General features: G+C 43.6%; 1 protein-coding gene across 2 annotated transcripts in view; it reads left to right on the forward strand.

Moving 5' to 3' along the window:
- tsen2 (TSEN2 tRNA splicing endonuclease subunit) overlaps positions 1 to 11,327 on the forward strand; it is a 41,538-nt gene extending 30,211 nt beyond the window's left edge. For both annotated transcript variants that reach the window (XM_046338131.1, XM_046338132.1), the window contains exons 8-11: positions 2,045 to 2,081; positions 2,180 to 2,291; positions 10,439 to 10,528; positions 10,810 to 11,327. In XM_046338131.1, coding sequence (XP_046194087.1) covers positions 2,045 to 2,081; positions 2,180 to 2,291; positions 10,439 to 10,528; positions 10,810 to 10,869 — 299 coding nt within the window. In that variant the 3' untranslated portion in view covers positions 10,870 to 11,327. The remainder of the gene's footprint in view (positions 1 to 2,044; positions 2,082 to 2,179; positions 2,292 to 10,438; positions 10,529 to 10,809) is intronic.

The raw sequence follows: 11,327 nt of genomic DNA on the forward strand, positions 1-11,327 counted from the left end.
ATTCTCTTGGTAGATAATGCGGTCTGCATTTGAATGTAAGGAATTCTAGGTCAGGTGAACAAAAGGACTTGAGTTCCTGTATGTTGTTATGATCACACCACGACTCGTTAATCATAAGGCATACACCCCCGCCATTCTTATTTCCAGAGAGATGTTTGTTTCTGTCGGTGCGATGCGTGAAAAAAACAGGTGGCTGTACCGACTCTGATGACGTATCCCTAGTGAGCCATGTTGAAACCAGGTGGCTGTACCGACTCTGATGACGTATCCCTAGTGAGCCATGTTGAAACCAGGTGGCTGTACTGACTCTGATGACGTATCCCTAGTGAGCCATGTTTCTGTCAGCGCGATGCATGAAGAAACCAGGTGGCTGTACCGACTCTGATGACGTATCCCTAGTGAGCCATGTTCCCATGAAACAGAGAATGTTACCATCTTTGCCCCAGTCTGAGGTCCTGAGCACTCTGGAGCAGGTTTTCATCAAGGCTCTCTCTGTAATTTGCTCCATTCATCTTTCCCTCGATCCTGATTATTCTCCCATTCCCTGCCACTGAATATATCACCACAGCATTACATTTACATTTAAGTCATTTAGCAAACGCTCTTATCCAGAGCGACTTACAAATTGGTGCATTCACCTTATGACATCCAGTGGAACAGTCACTTTACAATAGTGCATCTAAATCTTAAAGGGGGGGGGTGAGAGGGATTACTTATCCTATCCTAGGTATTCCTTAAAGAGGTGGGGTTTCAGGTGTCTCCGGAAGGTGGTGATTGACTCCGCTGTCCTGGCGTCGTGAGGGAGTTTGTTCCACCATTGGGGGGCCAGAGCAGCGAACAGTTTTGACTGGGCTGAGCGGGAGCTGTACTTCCTCAGTGGTAGGGAGGCGAGCAGGCCAGAGGTGGATGAACGCAGTGCCCTTGTTTGGGTGTAGGGCCTGATCAGAGCCTGGAGGTACTGAGGTGCCGTTCCCCTCACAGCATGATGCTGCCACCATCATGCTTCACCGTAGGGATGGTGCCAGCTTTCCTCTAGACGTGACACTTGGCATTCACCAAGAGTTCAATCTTGGTTTCTTCAAACCAGAGAATCCAGCTCTAAAAAAATATATATATTTTTAAAAAAAAGTGTGTCTGTGCCTCATCCAAGGGGTACTATATTGTGATGACCTCTGCAGAGGGGGAAGCCATGGAGCTTCCTGCAACTCTCCTGCAATTGTTGGGCTCAAGGACTTTGACACCTCTCACTTCACACCACCGTGCTAATTGAAGTTGTATCTGAATCTGTTCTGTCCTAGTAAGCTTGGTAGCCTTAATTTGGTATCCAGTCCATAAAATAGATCATTGTGATGTCTTTTTCTTCTTGGCTTTAAAAGTAGCTTCAGACTAAACATTACTCACTCAGTTCCAGGTTGGATGGTATTTTCAGGTTTCTGTTTCTTTTGCTGGTTGTTGGTTTGCCAGAGCATTTGCTGTATAGTCCTTGGCAATAAGAATCCTGTATATGTCCTACATGCATTTCGCTACACCTGAAATAACATCTGCTCAACATGTGTATGTGACAAATAAAATTACATTTTATCCAAGTTTATCCAACTCTAAATCTATCTTTTTGTAAAAACATGCTGAAAAATTAAGTGGCTCATCATGATCTCTCTTTTTTATGGGATGACTGTGAATGCGGTACAGTTTCCCTGTTAGTTTAATGGGTTGACTGAGAATGTTTGCAGTAAAGACCTTGTTTCCCTGTTAGTTTAATGGGTTGACTGAGAATGTTTGCAGTAAAGACCTTGTTTCCCTGTTAGTTTAATGGGTTGACTGAGAATGTTTGCGGTAAAGACCTTGTTTCCCTGTTAGTTTAATGGGTTGACTGAGAATGTTTGCAGTAAAGACCTTGTTTCCCTGTTAGTTTAATGGGTTGACTGTGATCCTCCAACCATAAAACACTAGACACTCAGATGTGTTGATTCTTGATGCTATGATAATTCTTAGTCTTATAATTCTTAGTCTTATTGCCTTGTACTGTATTTTCTCTTCCATGCAGTGCTTTACCGAAAAGGACCACCTTTCTACCATGCAAGGTTTGTATGAATTACAGTACGTTAACATTTCCATTGAGATCCACTATTTGTTTAAATAGTGTTTATGTGAAATATGTATCTCCATCCCACTCCCTCAGTTACTCTGTGGTGGTGGAAAAGGTAGACCAGCCGGGTAGGGGAGGGGCTCTCCGTCCGTTCAGCTGGAGGTCTCTGGCTGCTCTCAGCAGGATTACCGGCAACGTTTCCAAGGTAACACACCTTCACCTTACTACCTGGGTCCAGTCCACCATAGAATTACAATGTTATTTCTAATTTCATTATTTGTATACACCCCTACCTAGCCTTGGGGCATATTCATGGCGGTATCCCTTAATGCAAAAATATGTTCTCCACAATAACATATACATTCTCATAACTAAGTAACTATAAATCAACCGTATTGTATTCCAGGAGTTGATACTGTGCTACCTCATCTACCCATTTCACCTGACAGATACCGATGACATTGTTGTGCATATAAATAAGATGTAGAAATACACCAAGTGGACAAAACATTCAGAAAACCTTTCTAATATTGAGTTGTATTATAGTTAGTATATGCAGTGTGTAGTATACGTATATTATGTTAAGTATATGGACTATGTAGTCTATGTAGTAGTTAGTATATGTAGTGTATATGGTATGTATATGTAATGTGTAGTATATAGTCTATGTAGTAGTTAGTATATGCTGTGTGTAGTGTGTATATATTATAGTATATAGAGTATATGGAGTGTGTAGGATGTTACCTCCTGAGGTGCTGACCTGTTGCACCCTCGAAAACCACTGTGATTATTATTATTTGACCCTGCTGGTCATCTATGAATGTTTGAACATATTGGCCATGTACTGTAGCTCAGTTGGTAGAGCATGGCGCTTGTAACGCCAGGGTAGTGGGTTCGATCCCCGGGACCACCCATACGTAGAATGTATGCACACATGACTGTAAGTCGCTTTGGATAAAAGCGTCTGCTAAATGGCATATATTTATTTATTTATATTTATTTATTACTGTTATGATCTCCACCCGGCACAGACAGAAGAGGATTGGCCACCCCTCATAGCCTGGTTCCTCTCTAGGTTTCTTCCTAGGTTCTGGCCTTTATAGGGAGTTTTTCCTAGCCACTGTGCTTCTACACCTGCATTGCTTCCTGTTTGGGGTTTGAGGCTGGGTTTCTGTACAGCACTTTGTGACTTTGTGAATTTATTTCCCTGGCCACATCTGCAGTATGGACACAAAAATCCACCGTCGCTGCCTCCTTGCAGCATGCCTAAGGCATGTTCACGCAGATGAGCAGGGATCCTTTGGTGTTTTTCAGTCCGTAGAAGTTTTCCTAACTGTGACCTTAATTGCCTACCGTCTGTAAGGTGTTAGTGTCTTAATAACCGTTCCACAGGTGCATGTTCATTAATTGTTTATGGTTCATTGAACAAGCATGGGGAAACAGTGTTTAAACCCTTTACAATGAATATCTGTGAAGATATTTGGATTTTTACGAATAATGAAAGACAGGGTCCTGAAAAAGGGACATTTTTTTTTTTTGCTGAGTTTAGTATCGTTAGTGTATGTGGTATAGTAAGATGCTGAGTGTATTAAACATTAAGAAAGCTTTTATAATATTGAGTTGCACCCCCCCTTTTGCCTTCAGAACAGCCTCAATTCGTCAGTGCATGGACTCTACAAGATGTCAAGCGTTCCACAGGGTTGCTGGCCCATGTTGCCTCCAATGCTTTCCACAGTTGTCAAGTTGGCTAGATGTCCTTTGGGAGGTGGGCCATTCTTGATTACCACAGGAAACTTGGGCCATTCTTGATTACCACAGTGTGAAAAACTCAGCAGGGTTGCAGTTCTTGACACAAACCGGTGCACCTGGCGCCTACTACCATACCCCATTATAAGGCACTTAAATATTTTGTTTTGCTCGTTCACCCTCTGAAGGGCACACATACACAGTCCATGTCTCAAGGCTTAAAAATCCTTATTTAACCTGTCTCCTCTCCTTCATCTACACTGATTGCAGTGGATTCAGTGACATCAATAGGGGAACATAGCTTTCACCTGGATTCACCTGGTCAGTCAATGTCATGGAACCCTAACCTAAGCATTAAGGTGTTCTTAATGTTTTGTACACTGTATCTATTTGTTTTTATTAAGGATCCCAATTAGTTCCTGCCAAGGCAGCAGCTACTCTTCCTGTGGTTTATTAAGGATCCCAATTAGTTCCTGCCAAGGCAGCAGCTACTCTTCCTGTGGTTTATTAAGGATCCCAATTAGTTCCTGCCAAGGCAGCAGCTACTCTTCCTGGGGTTTATTATGGATCCCCATTAGTTCCTGCCAAGGCAGCAGCTACTCTTCCTGAGGTCCAGCAACATTTAAGGCAGTTGTATACAGTTTAAATATCACATTACATAATACTTTTCACCACACATTGTGTTCCTTCATGCCACTACTACAAGCCACTATCACATATCTACAATACAACATCCATGTGTACGTGTGTAGAGTGCGTCTCTTATCCTTACTTATGTTTTTTAAATCTTGCATCAGTTACTTTATGTGGAATAGAGTTCCATGTAGTCCTGTGCGCGTCCCATAGTCTGTTCTGGAGCTGTGTGTTAGTAGTTTAAACAGACCTCTGGTGGCATGTCTTGTGGGGTATGCATGGGTGTTTGAGCTGTGTGCTAGTCATTTAAACAGACAGCTCGGTGCATGCAGCATGTCAATTATTTTCACAGAAACAAGTAGTTATGAAGTCAATCTCCCCCTCTACTTTGAGCCATGAGAGATTGACATGTATAGTTGGAAGTCGGAAGTGTACATACACTAAGTTGACTGCTGTCATGGCTTTAGAAGCTTCTGATAGGCTAATTGACAACATTTGAGTCAATTGGAGGTGTACCTGTGGATGTATTTCAAGGCCTACCTTCAGTGCCTCAAATTAAATCAGCCAAGACCTCAGAAAAAACATTGTAGACCTCCACAAGTCTGGTTCATCCTTGGAGTGATTTCCAAACGCCTGAAGGTACCACGTTCATCTGTACAAACAATAGTACACAAGTATAAACCGGCAAGATAGAACAGCACACTCCGGTAAGACGAGGGGGGGGGGGGTGGTCTGTGCATATTTATAAACAACAGCTGGTGCGGGAAATCTAAGGAAGTCTCTAGATTTTGCTCACCTGAAGTAGAGTATATTGTGATAAATTGCAGGCCACATTACATGCCTAGAGAGTTTTCAGCTAAACTTTCCATGGCTGTTTATTTACCACCACAGACAGATGCTGGCACTAAGACCACACTCAGTCAGCTGAATAAGGAAATAAGCAAACAGGAAACCACTCACCCAGAGGCGGCGCTCCTAGTGGCCAGAGACTTTAATGCAGGGAAACCTAAATCAGTTCTACCAAATTTCTATCAACATGTTAAATGTGCAACCAGAGGGAAAAACGTTCTAGATCAGCTGTACTCCACACACAGAGACGCATACAAAGCTCTCCCTTGCCCTCCATTTGGTAAACCCGACCACAACTCTATCCTCCTGATTCCTGCTTACAAGCAAAAATTAAAGCAGGAAGCACCAGTGACTCGATCTATAAAAAAAAGTGGTCAGATGAAGCAGATGCTAAAGTACAGGACTGCTTTGCTATCACAGACTGGAACATGTTCCGGGATTCTTCCGATGACATTGAGGAGTACACCACATCGGTCACTGGCTTTATCAATAAGTGCGTCGAGGACGTCGTCCCCACAGTGACTGTACGTACATACCCCAACCAGAAGCCATGGATTACAGGCAACATTCGCACTGAGCTAAAGGGTAGAGCTGCCGCTTTCAAGGTGCGGGACTCTAACCCGGAAGCTTACAAGTAATGCTGCTATGCTCTCCGACAAACCATCAAACAGGCAAAGAGTCAATACAGGCCTAAGATTGAATCATACTACGCCGGCTCCGACGCTAGTCTTATGTGGCAGGGCTTGCAAACTATAGAATAGACTAAGGGAAGCACAAAGGGAAAGGGAAGCACAGCTACCAGACGAGCTAAATCACTTCTATGCTCACTACGAGGCAAGCATAACTGAGGCATGCATGAGAGCATCAGCTGTTCCGGACGACTGTGATCACGCTCTCCATAGCCGACATGAGTAAGACCTTTAAACAGATCAACACACACAACACAGACAGATTACCAGGACGTGTGCTCCAGACATATGCTGACCAACTGACAGGTGTCTTCACTGACATTTTCAACATGTCCCTGAATGAGTCTGTAATGACAACATGTTTCATGCAGACCACCATAGTCCCTGTGCCCAAGAACACAAAGGAAACCTGCTTAAATGACTACAGACCCGTAGCACTCACGTCCGTAGCCATGAAGTGCTTTGAAAGATTGGTAATGGCTCACATCATCACCATTATCCCAGAAACCCTAGACCCACCCCACTACCAGTTTGCGGACGACACAACAGTGGTAGGCTTGATTACCAACAACGACGAGACGGCCTACAGGGAGGAGGTGAGGGCCCTCGGAGTGTGGTGTCAGGAAAATAACCTCACACTCAACGTCAACAAAACTAAGGAGATGATTGTGGACTTCAAGAAACAGCAGAGGGAGCACCCCCCCTATCCACATCGGCGTACACATCACAGACAAACTGAATTGGTCCACACAGACAGCATCGTGAAGAAGGCTCAGCAGCGCCTCTTCAACCTCAGGAGGCGAAAGAAATTCGGCTTCTCACCAAAAGCACTCACAAACTTCTACAGATGCACAATCGAGAGCATCCTGTCGGGCTGTATCACCGCCTGGTACGGCAACTGCTCCGCCCACAACCGTAAGGCTCTCCAGAGGGTAGTGAGGTCTGCACAACGCATCACCGGGGGGCAAACTACTGACTCAACTCCAGCCACTTTAATAATGGGAATTGATGGGAAATTATGTCAAATATATCACTAGCCACTTTAAACAATGCTACCTAACATAATGTTTACATACCCGACATTATTCATCTCATATGTATACGTATATACTGTACTCTATATCATCTACTGCATCCTTATGTATCACTAGCCACTTTAACTATGCCACTTTGTTTACATACTCATCTCATATGTATATACTGCACTCAATACCATCTACTGTATCTTGCCTATGCCGCTCTGTACCATGACTCATTCATATATCTTATGTACATATTCTTTATCCCCTTACACTTGTCTATAAGGTAGTAGTTTTGGAATTGTTAGCTAGATTACTTGTTGGTTATTACTGCATTGTCGGAACTAGAATCACAAGCATTTCGCTACACTCGCACTAACATCTGCTAACCATGTGTATGTGACAAATAAATTTGATTTTAATTTGATTTGAACAGATCCACAGATGATGCAATCTCTATTGCACTCCACACTGCCCTGTCCCACCATAATTATGTGAGAATGCTATTCATTGACTACAGCTCAGCGTTCAACACCATAGTACCCTCAATACTCAATACTAATCACTAAGCTAAGGCTCCTGGGACTAAACACCTCTCTAGGTAGCAACACATCTGCTCGTGTCACTGGGCAGCTCGCGGCTGGGCTTACCTTTGTAGTCCATAATAGTTTGCAAGCCCTGCCACATCCGACGAGCGTCAGACACGGTGTAGTAGGATTCAGTATCAAGGAATATTTCACTTTCTCTGTTCATAAGAGTAACAACATTTGTGTTTGAATTTCTGCAAGTGGCAGAATTAATGCAGTGCGTCTTGTTTCGCCTTTCCTTTTTTGTCTGTGGAGGAAATGTTGAGAGGTGGACCCTCATCTGCTGCTCTCTCCCTCCGCTGAGGGAGATGCAGGTACCATCAGCCCAGTAAAATAAAAAGCAAATGATTTACATGTATGCTCACTCAGCTCACAATTAATACAAAAACTGATCTATTACCGGTATGTTCACCTCCAATTTTGAAATATACACTGCTCAAAAAAATAAAGGGAACACTTAAACAACACACTGTAACTCCAAGTCAATCACACTTCTGTGAAATCCAACTGTCCACTTAAGAAGCAACAATGATTGACAATACATTTCACATGCTGTTGTGCAAATGGAATAGACAACAGGTGGAAATTATAGGCATTTAGCAAGACACCCCCAATAAAGGAGTGGTTCTGCAGGTGGTGACCACAGACCACTTCTCAGTTCCTATGCTTCCTGGCTGATGTTTTGGTCAGTTTTGAATGCTGGCGGTGCTTTCACTCTAGTGGTAGCATGAGACGTAGTCTACAACCCACACAAGTGGCTCAGGTAGTGCAGCTCATCCAGGATGGCACATCAATGCAAGATGTGGCAAGAAGGTTTGCGGTGTCTGTCAGCGTAGTGTCTAGAGCATGGAGGCGCTACCAGGAGACGTGGAGGAGGCCGTAGGAGGGCAACAACCCAGCAGCAGGACCACTACCTCCGCCTTTGTGCAAGGAGGAGCAGGAGGAGCACTGCCAGAGCCCTGCAAAATGACCCCCAGCAGGCCACAATTGTGCATGTGTCTGCTCAAACGGTCAGAAACAGTCAGACTCCATGAGGGTGGTATGAGGGCCCGACGTCCACAGGTGGGGGTTGAGCTTACAGCCCAACACCGTGCAGGACGTTTGGCATTTGCCAGAGAACACCAAGATTTGCAAATTCGCCACTGGCGCCCTGTGCTCTTCACAGATGAAAGTAGGTTCACACTGAGCACATGTGATAGACGTGACAGTCTGGAGACGCCGTGGAGAACGTTCGGCTGCCTGCAACATCCTCCAGCATGACCGGTTTAGCGGTGGGTCAGTCATGGTGTGGGGTGGCATTTCTTTGGGGGGCCGCACAGCCCTCCATGTGCTCGCCAGAGGTAGCCTGACTGCCATTAGGTATCGAGATGAGATCCTCAGACCCCTTGTGAGACCATATGCTGGTGTGGTTGGCCCTGGGTTCCTCCTACTGCAAGACAATGCTAGACCTCATGTGGCTGGAGTGTGTCAGCAGTTCCTGCAAGAGGAAGGCATTGATGCTATGGACTGGCCCGCCCGTTCCCCAGACCTGAATCCAATTGAGCACATCTGGGACATAATGTCTCGCTCCATCCACCAACGCCACGTTGCACCACAGACTGTCCAGGAGTTGGCGGATGCTTTAGTCCTGGTCTGGGAGGAGATCAATCAGGAGACCATCCGCCACCTCATCAGGAGCATGCCCAGGCGTTGTAGGGAGGTCATACAGGCAGGTGGAGGCCACACACACTACTGAGCCTCATTTAGACTTGTTTTAAGGACATTACATCAAAGTTTGATCAGCCTGTAGTGTGGTTTTCCCCTTTAATTTTGAGTGTGACTCCAAATCCAGACCTCCATGGGTTGATAAATTTGATTTCCATTGATAATTTGTGTGATTTGTCAGCACATTCAACTATGTAAAGAAAAAAGTATTTAATAAGAATACTTCATTCAGATCTAGGATGTGTTATTTTAGTGTTCCCTTTGTTTTTTTGCCCTCCTATGGCCTTTATTTTTTAAATGGCCTGAACAACCATGCATTGGCAGGGCAATTCAAGCAATGCTAATATATTGGGCCTACTGCACAAACCTCATTGATAGGTTAATGTTGCATAGGCTTATGTTATTTAAGTCATGATCTTAGACTCAAAAGGTTGGTGACCACTTTTCGAGAGTTTTCCATGTTAACACTATCAATGTTGTCTTTTACTTTGTCAATTGTAATAGAATGAACACAATATTAACCACTGAAACAAAACAAACTATGCAAGAGATCTTGGTGTAGGCAGAACGTATAGGTATAGGATTCTATTTCATTGACATGCACTTCTCAGCCCCTACACAGACCAGTGCGGCATAACCAATCAGAGTTGCAGTAGGCCTATATGCAAATAAACCATTGCCATATATGGATCTCTGCCATTTACTTTGAACTGGACTGTGTTTACAGCATAGGTGGTCATGAGAGAATGCCCTTGTTTGAGATCAATGGGAGATGTTATGGGGTGCATTTTCTCTATTGTTTTTTATGGTAGACCACTCTGGTTGGCCTACATTATGATCAATAGCCACAGTAGCCTATTTGGCCTCTGTTAAAACTGTAAATTAAAGTGGGTACAGCCTCGGTGTTTACAGTAAACGCACGCTGGAAGTTGCACAGAATTTTCACAACGTTCAAGTTTGTGCTCAGCAGATCTGAAATTTGCTCAGTCCCAGAAAATAATTTGAAGGAACATTGAGCACTACATCCAATAGATTTGGATACTGCTTTAGTGCTGATTTCTGCAGTATTAGTAAATATGTGATCAATACATTGTGGATGATTCCTGTCTGTGTGTTGTATTCTAGGACTTGATGCTGTGCTACGTCATCTACCCATCTCACCTGACAGAGGAACATCTCTCCTCTCCAGACTGTCTCTGCATGGTCACAGTTCAGGTACGACTTCTGCCTAAACCTTTCTGTTAACCCTTTCTATGTTAACCCTTTCTCTGTTAACCCTTTCTCTGTTAACCCTTTCTCTGTTAACCCTTTCTCTGTTAACCCTTTCTCTGTTAACCCTTTCTCTGTTAACCCTTTCTCTGTTAACCCTTTCTCTGTTAACCCTTTCTCTGTTAACCCTTTCTTTGTTAACCCTTTCTCTGTTAACCCTTTCTCTGTTCTTTCTCCTCTACCTGTCATTTCTCTAACCTCTTTCTCTCTAATCTGTTGTTCTTTAGGAGATTATTTTAAGCAGATGGATATCATCACGAGAGCGGACAGAGACGGACGACATATGACTTCTTTTTTTTTGTCTGCTGTGTAAATATACAGCTCCTTCAGAAAGTATTCACACCCTTTGACTTTTTCCACATTTTGTTGTTACAGCCTGAACTTAAAATGGATAACATTTCGATGTTGTGTCCCTGGCCTTAACACAATGCCCCATAATGTCAAAGTTATATTATGTATTTAGAAATGTATATATATTTTTATAAAAATTTAAACTGAAATGTCTTGAGTCGGTAAGTATTTAACCTCTTTGTTATGGCAATCCTAAATCGTTTCAGAAGTACACATTTTGCTTAACAAGTCACATAAGTTGCATGGACTTACTCTGTGTGCAATCATAGTGTCTAACATGATTTTTGAATGACTACGTTATCTCTGTACCACACACAAAATTATCTGTAAGGTCCCTCAGTCGAGCAGTGAATTTCAAACACAGGTTCAACCACAAAGACCAGGGAGGTTTTCC

This window comes from Oncorhynchus gorbuscha, linkage group LG03 (assembly GCF_021184085.1).
Source record: "Oncorhynchus gorbuscha isolate QuinsamMale2020 ecotype Even-year linkage group LG03, OgorEven_v1.0, whole genome shotgun sequence".
Classification (NCBI taxonomy): domain Eukaryota; kingdom Metazoa; phylum Chordata; class Actinopteri; order Salmoniformes; family Salmonidae; genus Oncorhynchus; species Oncorhynchus gorbuscha.